Source organism: Triturus cristatus, chromosome 6 (genome assembly GCF_964204655.1).
Source record: "Triturus cristatus chromosome 6, aTriCri1.1, whole genome shotgun sequence".
In the NCBI taxonomy this organism is placed as follows: Eukaryota; Metazoa; Chordata; class Amphibia; order Caudata; family Salamandridae; genus Triturus; species Triturus cristatus.
Window position 1 is genome coordinate 1,038,179,867 of NC_140589.1, and position 22,262 is coordinate 1,038,202,128.

Genomic DNA, 22,262 nt, shown 5'->3' on the forward strand with positions numbered 1-22,262 from the left:
CTGGAGACCGGAGGACCGTCCCAAGACGAGGAAGACCACCTCGCAGGAGACTGCTCAAGGAGAAACGCCTGTGGGTCCAGCACTCCAACGAGGGAAGCGGAGGCAGGGACTCCCCTCCCTATGGCCCAGGATGGTTGTGGGTACAGGCAGGTGCCCGGAGCACAGTTTTTCATTAAAGAGTTGCTGGGTGGGATTACGGGCCACACCACCCTAAACCACTGCTACCCCCCTTTTGCACTTAGGCACGTCACAAAGATGGAGCACGGGTGATGGGAGCACTCTTCCCCTGAGATATCACTAGGACAGCGGCCTGATTATGTTTCTTCTTTGTTCTTTTCCAGTTTCCTCCTGAGGAGATGAATGCCCCCCCATTGTCCACCAATAAATAGCCAAAGATGTACAAAGCATAACCATGATGGCAGAACCCTCTTGATGCAGACTTGTCTTCCTTTCTCACATATACCTTCAGTTTAACCCTATCACTACGCTCCCGTCCCACAAACTGTGACAGCCTTACCCAGAGAAACGCTGGGACGTGTATAAGGTGGAGATTGGGGTACCTGGCATGGCCACACAATTACACCAACCCTGCTAATACCACCCCACTCCAAAACCCACGGATACTGATTCCAAGCACCCCCTTCCCAAGAACCATCTTTGAGGGTCCTGCTCTGTCCACAAGAAGCCCCTTCCCAGGGAGGTTGTCCTAGCAGTGCAATTGGAGGCAAGCTGAGTGCACATGTGCACAAAACTTTGTGGACACTTAGCCTTGTTTCATACAAGTTGAGAGTTTTCTCATTGTGTATATATCGGAATTTTTGTTTTTACCAAGTTTGTCCTGGCATTATTCTTTGTTTGCATATGTTTCTAGCAATGTTCAGTTTAAAATGTGTAGTGCAGATATATATTTATCATGATGGCAATAACAACTACATACCTTGTAAATGTCTTCTATGTTAAGGGCATACAATGGTTCACATGGTATGTGGTGGTCATTTGAATGTAGGTGCAGCCATTCAACATAGTAGTGGACACTTGCACCAACAAATGTTGAGACATTTTTTAAGGATATTTTACTACAGGTGTTTTTGCTTCACCTAGGTTAATGATAAGTACGTACACATATGCATTGCACATTGTAATATAACTTGAACATTGCAGTTGTTTACAATAGAGGACTTGCACTAAACAAGTGCTTCAAATATGGGACTGCCATTGATTTTCTGGAAAATGTATGGGGTGAGGGTAACAGCTTGTCTACTGAAATTTCTACAAGATGTTGCAGTGCACTACACCCAATGAGGTGTAATGTATATGTTTTTATTGTGACAATTTTCCTACTTATTTACACACACCTGTATGGTGATTTTTTGATTTTTGACTTGATAACCTTTTTGTGCAAGTGTACTGGTTTTGAAACGCAGGGAAGCTGGCACCAAATTTATGAACACAATCTGGTTATACAGTTGTGTTACTTTAAATTCTGTAAACATCAACATTAGAGATATATGCAAAGCACATTGGTGTGTTATTGCTTGTGTGAGTACTTCATTAATGTACGAGTTCTGAACATATGTTAACAGTCAAGTGAAAAAGGTAACAGGTAATCGGGGAGGTTACCATCGGTTCCGGCGATGACGGTGTTGAATTATATCTTGATCAGCCAGCAGCTGCATAGACAGGCTGTGTAGGATCGGGTCCATGGTGGTACAGCAAGTTGGAAGGTGAGTAAAGGTGAATTTGTGCCTTATATACGTTCCATTCTGCTAATTCTGGTGTGGAGGTTTCCCCACCACAGTTGTGCCAGCGGGAAGGCACATCGTGATTGGCCCAGAGGACAAAGTGGGAGTCCTCCATCCAACGGCTGATTTTGCTTGTTCTGCCGTGAACGCGGTCTAGATTTCCTGGGGTGATGGCATGACCGCGGCGGTGTTTCGTCTATGCAATTGCCAACATCTAAATAGGGTGGATGAACCGCTAAGTCGGAGACTGAGTAGACCACTGACAAAGCGAAGGCGGAACCAAATCTGCCAAGATCTAAATCAGGCCCTTTATCTCTGTGCATAAACCGGTCAAGGAACAAATGAGATAGAGATGCTTGTTGCAATCGTAAATCCGCACCATAGGAAGTTCATTGTGAGCTAAACAACGCAGCAATAGAAATCAACTAATATGACCTCAGTTTAAATAAGTGCTGTGGAGCCTGTGGGGAGAGGTTGTATGCTGGGAGTAAAAGAAGGAGTGAGTGACAAAGATGGCATCCATTTTGTCTAAAATAGCATTTAACGTGGAAATGTGCCATAATTAAAACACATTAATAAATGCACTTCTACACATCTTTGTCATTTCGTTTCAATTGTAATTATGTAAATCCAGTCTGTATATGTACAGTCAAATGTGAAAAGGCACATTATTCGTCATTATTAATGCATAAAATATAAACCCAAAAAGCTGTTACACAGTATCAAGCCATCTGAAGATGCAACATTGTATGGTACAAGTTTGGAGTCACTGCTTGTTCTCTGGACTGTTTTTCAAGGTCCCTATACCTGCATCAGAGCTTAGAGGCCGGTTGTGTTTCAATGCTCTGGTTTAAGATATAATGTTGGCCGCTCATGTAACGATTTACTGATTCCTGCAATAAAAATAATTAAAAAAAAAAAAAAAAAAAAAAAAAAAAATCAGAGCTTAGAGGCCATGATACACAAGCCATTCATGTGACTTGAAGCTTTGCCCTGTTTCCCTTTCACAGCCAGAACATAAGTATACATTACAGAAACCTGGGAACAGTTTACTTTTGGGTGGTAATTGATTATTGTGTTATGGCTCTGATCTCTGCAGCACTGGCTCAGAGACATTTTTTTATGGTTTGGTGATTCATGACTTGCCATGTGATACATTTGAAAGCTTGAGGTACTTTCAGATAGTTTTCATGAATCTTTCATTTTAGAGAAACCTGAACAAATGAAAATGATAAAGCGTAACATTATTATTATCTATTAGCTTTTTATTTTTTACTTGCCCTGGTTATTGAATGATCTTTGCTAATTTGTTGGACATAAAACGATTTGAGAGTTAATTTTTTGATACAGGGGACAGTTACAGTGGAATCAATTTCTACAATTTATGTGAAGGAAGAATGTCCAGCAGCCTTAGAAAGTGTAAGTCCTCTATAAGTTGTTTAAAGAAACACACTACAACACTAGTGTGATGGGAAATCACTTCTTTGAGTACAGTCCCATTATGAAGAAACATCCAGGTCTCCCTAATAGAAATGAAAATTTGAGTACTACGTCCTGTCCTGCTAATTTACTAATGGTGGAGGTTTACAGAAGTTGCAAAAGCCAACAGATTTAGAAGGAGAAACTCCTAGCACTAACTTCTGCTGCGATAAGACCAGATATTCCCATTCTTCAAAGAATGTCAAAAAATGGTGATCACTACTGTAACTATGATGCCATATCATGACTGTAAAACACAAATGTGATCCTGCCAAATTACCAAACAGTATAGTGTCTTCTCAGTGGAGTGATAATGTGACAGTAGAAATTGTCCTATGTTGTGGGTAAAATACTAAGATTTAGAGTTTGGTAGATAGGGTAGTCTGCCAAACTGATTGTGCCCCCGCTATTTTTCTAACTCTCCCACCACAAACCCTACACTGAGGGCCCAATGGAGTTGGGGCTGTTGTTATAGGTGCCTCCCACTGTCTACCTCATTTGGAGTGAATGATCTGGTGTATTATTTTTCAGTTTTGAACAGCCAGGGAAACCCTAGTAGTTTCAAATGGAAATGCCATAAAAATGATCGCCCCACAATAGGAAAAAACTTTCGAAGTGTCAGGGTCATGTTTTTTTGTTTTTCTAAAACAAACTCCCACTTTGGGAGGTTATTTATGGAAAATAACAAAGTTTGATGAGTGTACGCCTTAAACATGGTGGCCAGTTAACTAACTTTCAGCTTGGGATCACAATGGGAAATCTAGCAGTTCTGAACAGAAAACAATGAAAAATAACACTCACACCATGGGGGGAAAACACCCAGAGCAGCGGGTAAATTTATTTTTTGATTTTCAAAACAAGCTCCCACTTTGGGATTTTGTTTTTGGGAAACAAGAATGTTTGAGGAGTGGCTGCCTGAAACATGGCGGCCACTCACTTAATGTTCATTGCCTTCAGTGAAGAAACTTTCAAAGATCTCTAGAGTCCCGGTCAAAATCTCATGATGGGTAGGTCAGTATTCCAGTCAGGGTGCTGGAGAAAATGATATCTGCCACCCAGATGAATGGCAGGCTACCCATCATAGTCTAAATGAGTTCCCTTTGTTTCTTATAGACTATTATATGGTGGGTTTAGGCGTTTTCTGACACCTTCCAAAACCCATCAAATTCCTACCTTCAATCACAACCATTTGGTTTACATTTTAAATTGTGTAAGTTCATTAGAGGTCACTTGTGATACGCTCGGAGGTAAAAGCAATAACCACTGATATATTGATCACTGATGAGCACCTTTTGCTATTCTGTGGAGGTTAGTTTTGTCTTTTGCTAAAGTGAGGAATATTTGTGTTGTGCCACATTTATGGCCTTTGGCCCGGATTTACAAAGAGTTTGTGTAGGCTGTGAATTACTTTTTTAACACATACTCAATGCAAAGCCTGCTTTTGGGATTTACAAATCAATGCTAATCATAATTTGTTTTGGTTTGTAACAAGTAACCCAACGCAGCTCAATGTGCTGCCTTGCATTACTTTGCATCAGGGAGGTGTACCATGGCTGGTGTATGGGCATTCCTGTGCATCCACCTATGCTTAATGATGCAAATCTTCATCTACAAAGACCTATAGACATGGAGTTATGCCACAATCCTTTGCCTAGATTAGACTGAGGAAATGAGGAGAAACAGCTTTACGTATTCTTGTTTTTTCCTCTCTCCATGTGTGGTGAATTCTGCACACACATACATAGAGGGAATAGCCTTTCAGCATAGCTTTTGTGCAGGAAGGGACTCCTTTCTGCACAAAAACTATGCTGACCATAACACAGGAACGCTTGCACTGTAGTGCAAGGGTGTCTGTTTTGGCGCCTGGCAGCATAAATGGATCAGTGCTAGGGAGAGAGCAGAACGGTGCCCCATCCTTGAAGATTAATTACTTTTTTGATGTTTCTTTCTCATGAAAGGCAGCCCAGCACCTTCATTTGCTGTCTACTCCACTTAAACAATTCATCACATCATTAACAGAAAACTGAACCTCAATAAAATAATATTCTTAAGTTGAAAAAAATAGTTTGTTAGAGTTTGGCATTCAGAACACCAATGGGCCTTTGCACAAAGGTAATTTATACATGCGTATATTTATGTGTATATTTAGTACTAGACCTATATGTAACTCTACCATGTTTTTGCAATTTACAATTTCTTAGTGTAATTAACACCTAAGTGTAGGCTTACTTGCCTCTTCCTCCTCAAATCAGGGGTGGGGCCTCTTTTAGCTGGATTTATGATTTTAATGTTACTACTAGTAAATTTACACATATAGTTGGAGAGCTTCACTACTGTAGCTGAGATCTCCCTATGGGAAAATATAGGGCAAATGATTAAAGTGTATTATTGTTTCTAACAAATATGAAAAGTATTTGTAAAATGTAAAGTATGAATGTAAATTGAATTTAAATATTTATTAATAATCAAGAACTAAATAGAAAAATGTTAAAGTTTGTGAAATCTTCCAATTAAATGTTTTAAAATATTCACTTAATTTATAAAAAAAAATTAAAACAATAATTCAAAACAATAACCTTCTCTCTAAAATTATTGCTTTTATTTAATATGGAGTACATTTCCAAAAACAGATATAGGTTATGAATTAAATAAATCTTTTATACTTCTAGAAAAAATTAAAAATGGTCATTTTGATGTATATGGATTATATTACTGACTACATGGCAATGCTTGTTTAACCTGTATAGTTTATGTTTTATTTTGACTCTGTTATGGATGGCAGATTTGACATGTATTTTGTATTCTACAGAAGTATAGCAGTATATGCATCGGTTACAAACATGTTACAAAATAGCCGCCACAATATGCCGTTTCCAGTGTATGTATATGTAGCCCATCTTTGCTTTTTATGCGCAACATTGGCAGACTGTTTTCACAAACCTTTATTTAACTATGCAAGGTACATACAAAATAAAGGCACAAAAATATAAGCAATTCAATAAGATAAAATAGATAAATTAATGTAGTCAATAAACAAAATATAAAAAAAATTTAATCCCCAAAACATGTTTACTAAAGATACTATAAACATTAAAATAAATAAAAAAAATGAAAACAAATAATATAAAATATTTCTTTTAAAAACAATTCATGCTATAAAATCTATTTTACCAATATTATGAACATTATTGGAGTTTAAGATTGTTAAATATGCTGTTCCTGCTGTAGTTTATTATTGGACTTTGGAGGGGATCGATTTACTATTCCTACTCCAGTCCGTGCAACATTAGGGAAAGTGTTGTACTTCAGAGGGGTTAAATTTACTATTCCCACTCCAGTCTAAGTACCAGTAGTGCAAGCACTGGACTTTGAAGGGGTGAAGTTTACTAGTTCCACTCCAGTCTAAACAACAGTAGGGAAAATGATGGACTTCGGAGGGGTTACATTTACTATTCCCACTCCAAACAGCACAACAGTTTGGAAAGTGTTCAATTTTTGAGGGATAAAATGTACTATTCCCACTCGAAACAGTGCAACAGTGCAATAGTAGGGAAGGCATTGGAATTTGAAGGGGTGAACTTCATTAACTTCCACTCCAGTCTCAACAACTATGGGAAGGTATTGGACTTCGGAGGGGTTACATTTACTATTCCCACTCCAAACAGCACAACAGTTTATAAAGCGTTCGATTTTTGAGGAGTAAAATTTACTATTCCCACTCCAGACAGTGCAACAGTATGGAAAGTGTTGGGCTTCAGAGGAGTAAAATTTACTTTCTCATTCCAATCTGTTCAACAGCAGGGAAAGTGTTGGTTTTGGAGGGGTTGCATTTACTATTCCTGCTCCAAACAACACAACAATAAGGGAAGTGTTGGACATCAGAGGGGTTAATATTACTATTCTCACTCCATAAAGGAGAACAGCAGAGAAAGAGTTGGATTTCAAAGAGGTGAAATGTACTATTCCCACTCCAACCAGTGCAACAGTAGAAAAAGTGTTGTACTCTGGAGGAGTAACATTTACAATTCCTACTGCAGTCTAAACAAGAGAAGAGAGAGTACTTCACTTCAAACACATTACATTTGACAAGTTACCTCATGAATGTAGAACAAATATTAAACTCTTAATAGAAATATTTGTAATGAACATGAAAAATGTATATATGTATTAATAAAGCTAAAAAAAATGGATTAACATAATAACTATTCAATAAAATATGAATTATCATTAAGGAAATAATAGCTACTCAATTTATAATTTCCTTCCCACCCTATACCCCTAGAATCCTAGCAGCCTGTATCTAAAATATATTTAAAAAAAACACGATTTACATGTTTAAAATCAATTAAATAATTAACAATTAGTAATAGGTAACTAATTATTACTTAATTAACTTCCTAGCCTAGACCCCTACAAACTTAGCAGCCCACAGCTAAAATATAAATAAAAAAAATATTCCATAAGTTACATATTTAAAATACAATACAATTATAAATTTACAAATAATACTTAATAGTTAATTCATTACAACTGAATTAACTTCCAACCCTATACCACCGCACACCTAGCATCCTGCAATCAAAATATAAGTAAAATAAATCAGTTTTCCATAGTTGTATATAATTAAAAAATAATTAGTTACCAATTAATAATAAATTGTTAATTTTTTAACTTCCTAATGAAACCCCTACAAACCCAGGAGTCTGCAACAAAAAAGGAAATATAAATAAGTACTCCATAAGTCACTTAATTACAAATCAAATAAATAATTAATTAGCAATGAACTAGCAATTAATATTTAATTGGCAATTATTTAATTTGTAATTCGTTAATTGGTAATTATTGCTTAATTTACTTCCCACTCCATGCAGCCCACAAATAACATATAACAAATCAAATCAATCAGCATTACATAATTTGCAGAATGAATATCAATCATTTAATTAAATGTATTAAATAATATATAATTATTACCTAATTAACTTCCCACCCTATCGCTCTACAAACCGAACAACCCACTATGACACTATAAATGACTATTACAAACTAAAGTAACAATTCAAATTCACTTAAAAGAACAATCTCTATTAAAAAAATTTATAACATTTATATAAACAACAGTAACACATAAAATGTTTATATCAACTAATATACATTCAAATAATTAAAAAAACAATATATTTAACCACTATATTATTGAAAACAATATTAAAAACATTTCTATCATTTAAAATGATATCACTTACTTAAAAAAAACGATATTCTTGTCAATGACATTACCGCATCATGGTATTTGAGTGTCACGATTTTTAATTTCCGATGTTTCTGTCTCCTGATATTTTTTACTCAATATTTTGTCCAAAACAACACCAAACCTCTGACGTGTATGGCAACATGCTGTGCTTGGTGCGAGTTGGGCACCCTGTGAATGATGGGTGTAGGGCCTGGCTACAAGCCAGGCCCTGTGTCCAACTCTGCAGTGCACACAGACCAAGGCTATGTGCAGAAGGTAGATAGTTGCTCACAGATGGTTTGGGCTTCTTGCCCACAACTCGCAGCTCAGTTGGGGCATTGGTCGCAGGTTGCCTGAGGGGTTGAACATATACTCAACTTTGAATATAATCAAAAAATGCCAGGAATTTATTGAAAAATACAAAGGTTAAAGGGATGTTATAAATAGGTATGGAAATTTAATTTTAGTTTACATTACAAAACTCCCAGAACTTCCCTGACAAAAGCAAAAGTTAAAGTGGCTTTATCGCTAAATGTTGCAATTAGATCAGCACTAATGGTTAAAAAAAATGAAAGAAATTCTAAAATGTGCCAATTATAGTTTAGTGAACTAACTATAACGTGCTACTGTGATGCACTGCTTATGACTTCACATATTACATCTCTTATGATGTTAAATGACATCACGATTGATGACATCACTGATGACATCTCAAATGACATCATCCAGCCATTATGACAGTGTCCAATAGGATTTGTGGTCATGAAGCAATTTAACCCGCTACACCTGTGCCCAATATTATATCACCAATCTAGTGACAATTGACATAACCTTTGACCACATATTTGACACATATCAAATCTGTCTAGTGACACACATTCAATGATGTTGCCCTTCTTTTTATTGATACTCACTCACACAGCAAACAAAATGCCTCTATAGACTTTAATAGAGGTATCCCCATTTTAATCCTAGACCTCCCTTGCAAAATGAGTTTGTACTCTAATCCCCCTGACATGTCACCCTCTTAAAGACTTCACAGACCTGCAATATAAGTCACATTGTTGACAGGTATGCATTTGCAACTGATATCTTCTGCCAGGCCTTATGGACAACCCTCTGTAGTTTGCTAAAATACATTACACTCATAGCAGGAGATGAGCACAATGTCATTCAGCCTTAGGCCCATGCTTCCTCCCACAGTGTGAGTTAAACAACCTCTGAGTGGATCACCCCTCCATTCTACATTATTCAACAATCTGCAATGCCTGGAAATATTCAGTGAAGTTCTAGAAGTAAGCTGACACAATTTAGAAACATCCTTGTTCCATAGACCTTTCTATCGCACTATATGATAACGATTTAACATAGGTACATGCCCAAACATCCACATATGGTCAATGGAAGCTTTGGCTTTTCTAATAGATTTTTTGTAACCAGCTTTGCTTTATACCACAACCCACTTTGAAACATGGCCCTGCAACCCACATCAGCTGTGCTTAGCCTTTTGCTTATTTAACATTGAGTACTGCTTGCACCCTAAGTTGTATTAGTTTGTAAACAGTGCATTAAATAACTTTCAAACTGCACAATCACATTTTCCTCCAGGGCCTGTGCTATTTCCAGTCTATGCATCCACACATTTACACCCACTAACTCTATGCTGTGTATGACTAGGGTCTCATTACAGCCTTTTGTTTTACATGATGTAAGGGTTTATAAAGTAATCTGAATAGCAGTGTCTTTGAAGATAGTATCAGTGATGACATTGATGATGTCATTTGAGAGGCCATCAGTGATGCCCTTTCACATATTATGAGTGATGGAATATGTGAGCTCCTGGTCAGTAAATGACGTGGGTGCAAGCTATAGCTTGTTCACCTATTTTAGTGGTTTATTTTCCAGCCTTCCTCCTGGTCCCTCTCATGTTTAATGTGAAAATGTAAGAAACATGTATAGTTCTATGTGAGGATATCTCCGTTAAGGTGGCGAAGATCCCCACACCAAAATGTTAGGTGGAGGGCTTCAGCTGTTGGTTTTTGAGTGACATTTTGTAGAGTGTGAGTAGCACTACACACGACAAATATAACTTCTGAATATGCCCATACATTCTTACTGGGATCTGCAATGGCAAATGTGTGATGAGAATCATCATAAAAGCCAAGTTGTCTTCATTTCAAATGGTAGGACTTTTGCCATTTATTTCCACTACTTCAAATGGAAAAGAGGTACTAATGATTGTGAATAATAAAACAATGTGTAGGTTTTAGTTGCTTCAGAAAACATCACATAGTCTTCAACAGAAGTAAATCCATTATTGGCTAAATTAAAGTGAATTCCCTTCACACAAGGTGTAAAATTATCTTCTATTGTTATAGACGTACCTGTCTGAACTTCTTTTATTAGTTTTTACCTTCATATTCGTTACTAGTTCAATTTAGATGATGATGGAGAAAGTAGAATTAGGGTGTCGGGCCATAGCTGGGAAATGGTTTTAGGTTGAATAGTCTATTATATGATGTGCAGCTGCAGTGCAAGCTGGTTATGCGGTAGGTCTCGATCAGAGCATTACAGTGAATTTGAAGAACTACCGATTGGCATGCAAGAGAAGGGCCGAATGATCTAGCTGCAATGCCATGTTGAGTTTGGATCCTTCTTAGTGCAATCCCCAAGTGGCACTGCACACAAATACATGCACTGAGACCCAAGACTTGTCCAGAGCAGTCAGTCTCATAACTGAAGGTCACCGTTCATTAACATTTGGAATTCGACACATTGTGGAGGTATGCATAGCATAGAGAAACTAGTGGACACAATTGAAGCCAATCTCAGACACTGGCTTCATGAGCTTCATCTGAGCTCATAATGTCCCATTTATAATGACTACATCCTACCCTCAACCACTGTGTAATCCCTCACGCCATATTAACATGGGCAGCTACTCCTTCCCTCAAAGCATCTTTTGTCATGCATTCAAAATGGGACTAATCATTGGAAATATCAGATAGAAAGGGATCCCCATTCAACTGCACAATCAGATCAACTAGCATCACTTGGTGCATGAGTATGAGTCTGGATTTAGTTACTGATGCTGCACAGATACTGTAAACATTCAGAAGGTGGATGATGCGGTTGCTCACGATTGATGATAGCAACAACTTTATGTTAGACCTGCCTAGCCTCTCTGCAGTTTTTGACACAGTTAACCTTTAGGTGCTATCACAGATTTTAGAGATTAAAGCTGTATGTCTGACCCATTTCTTGGGTTGTTCATCTCATGCCTTTCAAACCAGTAACAATTTGACCAAACAAATACCTCACAATGAGATAGACTTCATGCCATATGAGGAGCACACCATGGCTAGATCCTCTCTTCATCATCTTCCACGCTATATGGATTTCACTTGGAAATCAGTTCAAATACAACAGCATTATAATCTATTGGTACGCTGATGACATGGAAACATGCCTGAAATTTTCAGCCACCAATAAAATCAGATGAAGATCTGTGGATTCATAGATAGCTCTCTACTGATAACACATTGCGGAGATATGCCTTCAACAACGACCTCTCCTTCAAGACACACATTGCCCAGTAGATCAAAGCAGTGTGGAAGTCAGTTGATAAATGTGAAAAGAGAAATTGGCCCTACTGCTGCAAAGCCAACTTCAAACAAAAACCTGAATGTGGTCCTCTCACATCTGGACCGGCTATCTGGAGGCAAAGTTGAGCTCATCAGCATCAATACTTGTACATCGACTGCAATGAAGGGCATTCAGCATACTGCCATCAGGCTCAATAGATAGGTAAAATACACATCGCATTGTCCATAAAGAGTTACATTTGCTGCTGAACTTTTTTTTTTCAAAACTTGCTTCACAGCCCACAAATTAGCAAGGTCTGAAAAGCAGCACAACTCTAGGGGGCTACTGGTGTGTCAATTGTAATATGGGAGTACCAGTGGTGCAAGGGGCTTGTAAATAAGTCCCCTGGGGGCATATGTATCAAGCTCATTTCCCGTTCGCAAACGGGCCGATTCTCAGAATCGCCCTGTTTGTGAACGGGAAAAGTCCTTTTGGGATGTATCATCCCAAAAGAGAATTGCAAATTAGAGAATCGCAAAATTTGCGATTCTCTATTTTACGATTGCATTTAAGGAATCGCAAATTGCGATTCCTTAAATGCAATGTATGAAGCACAGAAAAAGTACGATTTGGCCGTAAGGAATCGCAAATTACCACCAACTTCAAGTTTGTGGTAATTTGCGAATCCTTTGAAAAATGCACTTTTTTGCATTTTTCAAAGTGCCATGTGATGCACCTACATGCCCTTAGGGCATGTATGTGCGCCACATGTGCACACATACATATTTCAGGGGTGCAACAGGGTGTCCTTTCGACACCCTGGCACCCTTGAAATTGCATTCTCATTTTGCGATTTTCAAATTGCGAATCGCAAATTGAGAATGTCTTCCCATTCATTCCTATGGGCCTACTAGCCCATAGGAATGAATGGGAAGGTATTCCTTAATTGCGATTAGCAATTTGCTAATCGCAATTACGGAATGCCAAGGAATCGCAAAAGACTTACACATTTTTTATTACATCCCGTTTTGCGATTCTCAAATAGCGATTCCCTAAATATCGCTATTTGAGAATCGCAATAACGGTATTTGATACATATGCCCCCTGATCTTTAACAGTCTACAAATAAAAAGGCGCTAAAAGAAAATAGAACTTAAACTTTCCCTCTGTGCTCCAAAGATGTGTAAAAAAACAAATTGCACACATGAGGATTGCACCACATCTTTTGCAATTCGTATTTACGTTTGGATCCAACTTTTTGAGGACTACTCATCAGGCTACGACAACGTTCTTCACTATATATAAACATACTCTAAAACATTCGCCTCACGTTCTAATTTAGTTACTTCTCTGGCTCATTTTCCTACATTTTCCATGTTCAGGTGTTCGTTCATCACCTGATAATTAGGTGTTGGATATGTACATACCAATGAATAGCATATAATAACATTACATCCGTTCGAAATATATGCTATCCATCAGAGAGCAGGTTTTTCATATCTGAAAAGGGTAAAAATTGAACTGATTTTTGAAAGTTGCCATCGAAGTAACGACGCTGTAAATTGGCCAAAAACAATGACCACAGAACTACATTCAGTACGTGTCTCCTCAACAAGCGATAGCTTTGAAAATATTTTAAAACATTTGCGTAGTACTGTCCAGTTGTTATGGCAACACGTTCTATGATTAGATCATCCAGGTGCGCAGCTATGTTTGAACATGTTGTTGACACATATGTAGAATGGTAGAATACTGCCGTCGCGTTTTGTTCTTCAGATAAAAGTGACAGTGCTAGGTTAAAACGTGGCAATGACTGTTGGCGCTGATGGCCCTTCTCACAACATTTATAATGGTATACAGCTAGAATATTTGCTCGGTTGTCAGCCTGTCAAAGAGATCAAAGCAAGCCAAGCACCGTGCATTATTATAGCTATTGCAACCGCCTTACCCAGAGACGTTTTAAGGCATGGGCAAAGTGGGCTTTAGCCCAGGGCCCCAGCCTTTCAGGGGGCCCCCTGATAGAGCCAGCTCTGTTCTGCAGAGTATCTTGCCCTGATAACCTTCAAAATTTTTAAACAGGAACAGATTGTTTCAAATTCCATTTTCCTTTATTTTTGTATGTGGGTGATGTGTGAGAGTCTATCACAGACATTCTGCACGAAATGTTATGTTTATGTTGCATGCAACATCCATAAAAAAGCTTTTTCGACAAAACAGGACTTCACATATTCATATGTCACAGAGATTATTTGCAGTAATATTAATGAGCTGCTGCCGTGTTACAATATTGAAAACACAGGTCACTATCCCAAAATATTAGATGTCCAACACATGTAGAATTTGGACCAGTGTGCCAGTGCACTGCCAGTGACCTGTCTAAGAGGGCATGAAAGAGGTGGAATTGGACCATACATTCAAGGTTCTGCAGAACAGGGGCCCCCAAAATACATTTGGCCCAGGGCCCCCAAAATCCTTAAGATGTCCCTGGCCTTACCATGTGTCCGATTGCTTTTTTATACTTATATTAGAGAGGAAGGCAGTTATTTGTCGGATCCAAGGCCTTGGGAGTCAACTCTGGTGTAAGACCAACAAGAAACACATCATTCAGCAAAATACTCACTTCGCACGAAGTTCCGCTGTACCCTGGAGGACAGTGGCAAATCTCAACAGCCGGAGCAAATTCTCCACTTAGCAAAGACGGGTCTGCTACGTCAAGGCTCACAGAGCTCAATCTAGGCGGGATGAAAAAAAGAAAACAAAACAGAAGCGTATATTAAAAAATGCAGATGTAAAAGAAAAAAACATTCCACGTTAAGTATCTAACAAAGTAAGACCCTGAGTTATGGTACTGATATCATGGATAAAGATGGCGTGGCAAAAATATCCCTCCATCGAAGTTAATAATAGAAAATGTACACCCAGTGGGATGATGTTTGTGACAGACGGTATGATTGTGGCGCACAGTTCCCACACAGCACATATTTATTACAAAGTTATGAAATGTTATGTTAATGTAATCACGCCACATCATGAATACAATCAAATGACTTTCCAGAGAATCACTGTCATGCTTATTACTGCCTCCAGAAATGATGCACTGACGCCAAGATACAAGATACATAGAATTATTGAGGTGCACAAACCCTAGAAAAAACAAGCTTTGGCAAAGTCAGTATGTTAAAAATAAAAAAAATTAAAAGACGTGATGACGTGACCGCTCTTGGTCGCATCATTTTGTAGGCTTTCATGCTACACAACACATTTGTGCACCTATAGAATGGCACAGGAGCCATTTTTCTTTTAATAAATATAAAAGGGACCACAGTTGTGAGGGCACAATGGAGGATAAAGTGGGGGGCCAGGGAGAAAAGCAGTACACAAGGGAAAGAAAAACAATGAGAGTGAGGGAGAAGCACATGATAAGAGACAACAAATGGGAGCCTGGCAGGGTGGGGTCGTTGGCTCGGGGAAGTCTTGGCAAAGAGAATGAGCATCACACCAGAAAGTGAGCAACAGGGTGGAGAAGTGGGAAAGGGAAACAGCAACATACAGCAAGGGAGTATGGTGAGAGAACCACATGAGAAATAAACACATAAAGGAGAGAGCAAAAAAGGGACACAGTGGGAGGGAATGTGTTGAGGGGAAAAGTGCACCAGGGCGAGAGCAGGAGAACAGTTGTACTTTAATGAAGTGCTTCCCTTAGAAGAGGGCTGTGGAACAATGCAAGTCAGCCAAGTGAAAGAATCCTGAGGAGGCAATGCTCCAGTGAAGGGTCAAACACCAAAAGAGGAAGACAAGCTATTAAATATAAAGCAAGCAAATGTGAGTGACAATAAAGCCAACCTATTAAAAAAAAAAAAAAAAAGGATTCGGGGTCTTTGAGCTTCCTATTCCAGAATTTCCTATTACATGGTAGACACAGCTAAAAAAAAAAATAATGAAGTTAGTAAACTGGAATGTCAATGGGTTAAGGGAAAGGAGGAAGCTCTCGAGGATTTGTGAGTTCCTGAATGAATCAAAGGCCGACATATGTCCTTTGGAAGAAACTCACTTGGAGCAAGAAGAATGTAAGACAGCGTTCAGGGGACAAAGGTGGATTCAGGATTTCCTCTGCTCCAGCCAGAGCGGAAACACTAGGGGAGTGGCAATTATAATTCGAGCCAATAGTAGGATTATGGTAGAGAAGGTTGAGACTGACTGTTCAGGCAGATGGCTGACTGCATCCCTTATGACCAATAGCTTTCGATTCACTTGTGCAGTTTATTACGGACCTAATAGTGATTATGCAGGGGCTCTTTCTAGTTTAAGAATGAGTCTCTTAAATCATGAAGCACCGATTATTCTGGGAGGGGATTTCAATCTGGTCCTTAATGAAGACCTAGACCGCACTTCAAGAGTAAGATATACCCCTCCACGTAAAACACAAATAGAGCTTAAAAATACCATCAAAGATTTTAATCTACTTGATATCTGGAGGGTCAGAAACGGTAGTATTAGGGAGTACTCTTTTTACAGCCATAGACACAGACACCACTCCAGAATTGACTTCTTTTTGTTAGATCAAATATTACTACCTGGGGTAGACACTGTATCCTATAGTCCAGCCATACTTTCAGATCATTCTATGGTGGAATTAAAGCTTGGGTTTAAGCAAGAAGATCAGGTTAGGAGGTGGACTTTAGACAGGTCAATACTTCTGAAAGAGGAAATGAGAGCAGAATTAGGGGTGGAGTTTCTTGAGTTTTTTTAAGATAAACAGCGGCACTACGACAGATCAATTGGTCTGATAAACGTTTAAGGCATGGTTGAGAGGATATTTAACCTCCATAATGATCAGTAGAAATAAAATACGAAGGAGAGAGGAAGATGACCGCCTGGCTAAAATTAAACTGAAGGAACAACAGTTGCAGATGGCCTCTTTAGATCATCAGGCTAATTTAGCTACTACACAGAAGGAATTGGATTCCATGAGAGCTGAATATCAGGCCAACATAGATAAAATAGTCAAGGATAAGTGGGATGCAAGCAAACTGTGAAACTTTTTGTATGGGGAAAAATGTGGACGACTGCTTGCCTGGAAGGCCAGGTCCGATAGGGCCAGGAATATGATCAAAGGTCTAGTTATAGGTGGCACAGGGGTCATCTCCCACGACAACGATCTTATATCAAAGGAGGCAAGACGGTTTATGCAGGATTTGTATGCAGAAGAGAGCGGTCCCACAACCCACGATGCTGAATATTGGCTAAATCAGCTTGAGTTACCACAACTTTCAGAGGCAGATAGGGGATATTTGAGCTCGGAAATACAAGAGGGGGAAGTGTATAATCAAATTAAGAAAATGGCAAAAGGGAAGGCAGCCGGCCCTGATGGGCTCCCCGTAGAAATATATCAAATAGGTCTAGATAAAGTTGTCCCGATTCTTGCGTCCCTGTTTAACAGGATATTGCTGTCAGGGGAGATAACTCCACAAACCTGGTCAGAAGCGACAGTCACTCTGATCTTGAAAACTGACAAGGACCCCGCAAGGATCGAGTCGTATAGGCCAATCTCACTACTGAACGTAGATTACAAGATCTTTGCCGGGGTTTTGGCGGGGAGATTGGCTAAAGGTATAAAATCTATAGTTCATGGAGATCAGAGAGGCTTTATCCCAGGCAGGCAGCTAAATGAATTAACTTTCCAGGCTATTGCCGCCATAGATGTTGCCACTGACAAAAAACTTCCTTTGACTATTGTAGCCATCGATGCAGCCAAGGCCTTTGACCAGGTCAACTGGGCATACCTATGGTTGGCTCTGGCCAGGTTTGGATTTCCAGAAAAATTCATAACAGCAGTCAGATCAATTTATTTATCTCCTAAGGCAAAAATCCTGATAAATGGTTTACTTACTGACTGGGTCTATATATCGCGTGGAACAAGACAGGGGTGTCCTCTCTCTCCCCTGTTGTTTAACATATATATTGAGCCCTTTGTCTGTCAGCTGAGAGCTGACTTGGTAATTAAACCCTTCAATATAGCAGATCTCACTCTAAAACTCGCCTTATCTGCTGACGACCTATTATTGTTCACCTCCAACCCGGAAGAAGCCATCCCCAGGTTATTTAATCAGGCAGAGGCCTTTGGGATGATCTCTGGATATAAGATCAATAAGGAAAAGACAGAGATTATGCAATGGAATCAGGTGGTGGTTGCCCCAGAAGTAAAACTGTGAATGAGATACCTTGGAATCCACCTAGTCCAGAATATAGCAGATATATCAAAAGTCAATTTAGATAGAATACACAAGGACGTATGTAGCCTACTACAAAGGTGGTCAGATCTTCCGCTAAATATCTTTGGGAGAGTGAACTTAATCAAAATGATTATATTACCCAAAATTACTTTTTTGTTTAACTCCATTCCTTTAATGTTTAGCCCTTTAGACATAGCTAAACTCCAGGGGAAAATAGGCTCCTTTATTTGGAATACAAGGACATCGAGAATCTCCTGGAAGAAAATGAGGAGAACCCTGAAAACGGGAGGGTTAGCTCTACCTGACCTATTGACGTACTGCCACTCCTTTCATTTTAAAAACTTCAGACTTCTGGCAGATAAGACAGACACCTCCTCTCTGGGTTTATTGTTCCAGGCGCTCCTCCGTGGTATCCCACAAGGGCAGGAATACTTTCTGTTCAAATTTGGAGACTCTAAATATTACAAAAAGGTTAGATTAAAAATCTTAGGCACAGCATTGAAAAATTGGATATATATCAGGAAAAGATTCAACATACCCTATTATGCCCCTAAAGCCCCTATATGGGATTCACCGGGGACCCCACATTGCCTCAAGGATAGGCTTTAATCTCCCCTCAAAACTGCAGGGTTAATACACTGGAGTGACTTACAGAAAGATTCAGAGCTTTTAGATTGGGAATCCCTCTCGAATATGACCAGGGGAACACTTACTAGATTTAAATATTACCAGCTATCGGGTTGGTGGGCTACTATCCCATGGAATAACATCTCAAACCCAAAGTTTGATCTAGTAAATAAGAAGGGTAGATGGGAAAAAGAGTTATCCTATTGGTATTGGGCTTTGATTGAGGTGGAGGGGGTGACGGAGTCCGAACTTCAAAGACTCTGGGGGAATGTTGTAGATTTAGATGCTAACACCTTAGGGGATGTGTGGGCGGATTCCTTTTCACTGCTTCATGCAGTGGTTAAGCCTGCCCCCCTAAAAAAAAAATCATCTTTTTACAATGTATAGAGTGTATATTTCTCCAAAAAAGTTAGTTAAAATCACAAGGTTGGACCACTACTGCCCGAGATGTAAATTGCTAGCTGCAGATGATTTGCATATGTTTGTAGAATGTCCAATGTTAAAGAGCTATTGGTCCAAAATACAAGGATTCCTGTCTGAGGTACTAGACAGACAATTAGTAGTCACTACTGGGATGATTATGTTCGGATTAACACCGTATCTTGAACTATATGAATTGGCTTCTAAATTTATTTTCTGTTATCATCCTGGCACGACGGGAAATATGCAAGGCATGGAAAAGTGAAAATGCCCCCAATTTCGCAGAATGTCTGAAGTACTTCATATATATAAGCGAATCAGATATGGCCTGCGATATCACATGCCATGATAAGATCTGGGCGGCCCTTGTGGCATGGCGGAATAGATGAGAGTATTCCAATGATTTTCACCTGGACACTGCTGGTTCTTTGTCCCCAAACCATAGATGGCTGGACGGATCGAATGGAATGGAGTTGAATAAGAAAACAGTTGCCACTAGAGGGGTGTCCCCTCCCCACCTCTCCTCGGACCTTAAACACTGGGATCGGAATCATTAGGCCTGAGGAGAAGGGTTGGGTTTCCCCATCTAGGATGTCCCTTTTTGAATATGAGAAATACAAAAAAAAAAAAAAAAAAAAAAAGAAAGCCAACCAATCGAAAGCAACAGGTGGGCGGTAAGCCCACTGTAAATTCACAATAGATCTTTTTGCACCAGACAGCATGCGCTGACTGGCAAATGAGACCTAAAAAAGGTCATGAAAATTGTCCCAAATAATTCACACATAAAAAAGGGCAGTTTTGCACATGTTTAGAAGTCCATGGGGTGCAAGTTGGAGATGGCAAAAAACAGACACGCTAAAAGTGTTCATGGACTTTTACATAGGAATATTTGTTCTTTCAAATATGACGTTTCCTTCGCTGGATTGTTTAACAATCATACTAAATGCCTATTATTGACGGATATTTTACACTAGGCAGAGAACAACCAATAACATATCTGATACGAGTTAATGCATTTTTTATCTAAGAGTTTGTCATAGCACGAACCAAACCAAGGAAGTATTGCAGAAATTTGACTCAATTCATGTGGAATTTGTAACAGTAAAAAAGTACCTTTATATTGAGCACAAACACATTCAAGAAAACAGGTTACATTAAAGTAATAAAAATGATCTTGGTCTTAGAGTGTAAACTTATTCAAAATCATTAAAACTATTTTAGAAAGTGAGGATTTATTTTGTCTTCGCACTAGTGGTCTTTGCTACAATTTACGCTGGCAGAGCACTTTCTCCAACTCTAGGGGTTTATATAGAGAACCCCAAACTACTACTATTTACGTGAATGAAGTATGTGGTTACAAAAAGTAAAAATGTATTTTTTGAAACTTGCATTAAAATACCAACCAGTACACTAATATTACTTCGTCAACTTAAGCATGGATATTAGAAGTGTTGAATCTTTACCATTGTAAACAGGTGGCGTATTGTACTAGATAGTGATCCGCAACTATTATCATAGGCGTTGGAAGTAGGGGTGCGGGGTGCTATGTTGCAGTTCAGAAAGTGAACGAGCAATTAAGATGCCTTCCCATTTTGTGTTTATCTTGTCACATTTGCTGTGAGTTCAATGGCAAAGAACAAATGTCAGGCTATGTCTTCTGACAAATTGATGGCAATTTGGAAAACTGTGTTTACTTTTATTTCTCTGACTGCAAAGTGGGAGGAGTTTTAAAAGAGATCTAGGTGACAATCTTGCTGGGGTACAGGAAGTGAAAGGAAAGGCTGTAGAAAGTCAGTTTAAATCTAACACACACCAACATTTCAATACCTCTAAATTTACTATTTCATGATATATCAGTAATTAGGAAAGAACAAACAAAGGACTTTTTTTGTTTTCTGAAGTGTGATGGAAACAAAGATTTTAATGGGTTCAAATCAAATTAAGCGAGTAGACTTGGTTATGCAGAAATTATAAATATTCGCTGAAACTGGATTTCCAGACATTATCGTTTGTGCACTATATAATTACACCACTGCATGTCTATGCAAATGTATTATTTAGTTCAACAGAAAATATGTGGTCTACAAATGACAGTGTGCTACAACAACAATGCTCCAAAATGCACTACCAGCTATATACCAAGGTCTCACCACTCTCCTTTCGTAATGGGCGTGACACATTTGCTACACTTTTTTGTGAGATGCTTGGGTTTTTCATAATTCCTATGACTTCAGTGATATAAAACTAATGGCAGCCTCCCCACTCTGAAAATTGTTCCAGCACCTATGAATACTATGAAACCTGTGTGTGATGCTGCCCACAAGTTGCTATCTATGCAGTGCTTTCTTTACTTTATTCACATCCTTGGTTTTACTGTGTGTGGTAGAGTACAGGTCTCATTCCTTGACCATCTGTGAGGATTACCCCCCTTTTGTTAAAGACTCATTATGGAGTTTCCATTGATGCCTAATTTTTACTTTCTCCTAACTGTGGCACATTAAGAGGAAAAAATCCTCCATAGTAAAAGCTTTCTAGTGTTTTAGAATTATTTAGACGGAATCTACTCATGCTTTAGTCACTGTGCTTTAATATTTTATTTGGGATCTTGACCCTTGCTGTAATTATTTACTCAGGATCTACTCGTTGTCTAAATATATTTAATCTGCTCGGTGTAGTTGTGATAGATAACTTTATCAGTGTAACTGACTTTATACCTAATACTTAATAAGGATGATCTAGGTCTCTCTGTATTATAAGTCTTCCATAGATGTAAAAAGGGGCTGCGACTATTGTTTAAGACTCACTTTTATTTTTTTCCCAAAATGCTGATATTGGAGTAAGTGTATATTTTATTATTGTGTAATTGAACTGTTGTGATATGGTTTGTTTATGTATCTTGCATGGTTTTAGGGGTTTGACATCCTAAATAAATTACATTTACCA

The 22,262-nt window shown here is 38.7% G+C and overlaps 1 protein-coding gene across 6 annotated transcripts in view; it reads right to left on the reverse strand.

Moving 5' to 3' along the window:
• LAMA2 (laminin subunit alpha 2) overlaps nucleotides 1-22,262 on the reverse strand; it is a 3,129,796-nt gene that overhangs the window by 1,721,922 nt on the left and 1,385,612 nt on the right. For all 6 annotated transcript variants that reach the window (XM_085611831.1, XM_085611827.1, XM_085611830.1 and 3 more), the window contains exon 15: nucleotides 14,660-14,771. In XM_085611831.1, coding sequence (XP_085467957.1) covers nucleotides 14,660-14,771 — 112 coding nt within the window. The remainder of the gene's footprint in view (nucleotides 1-14,659; nucleotides 14,772-22,262) is intronic.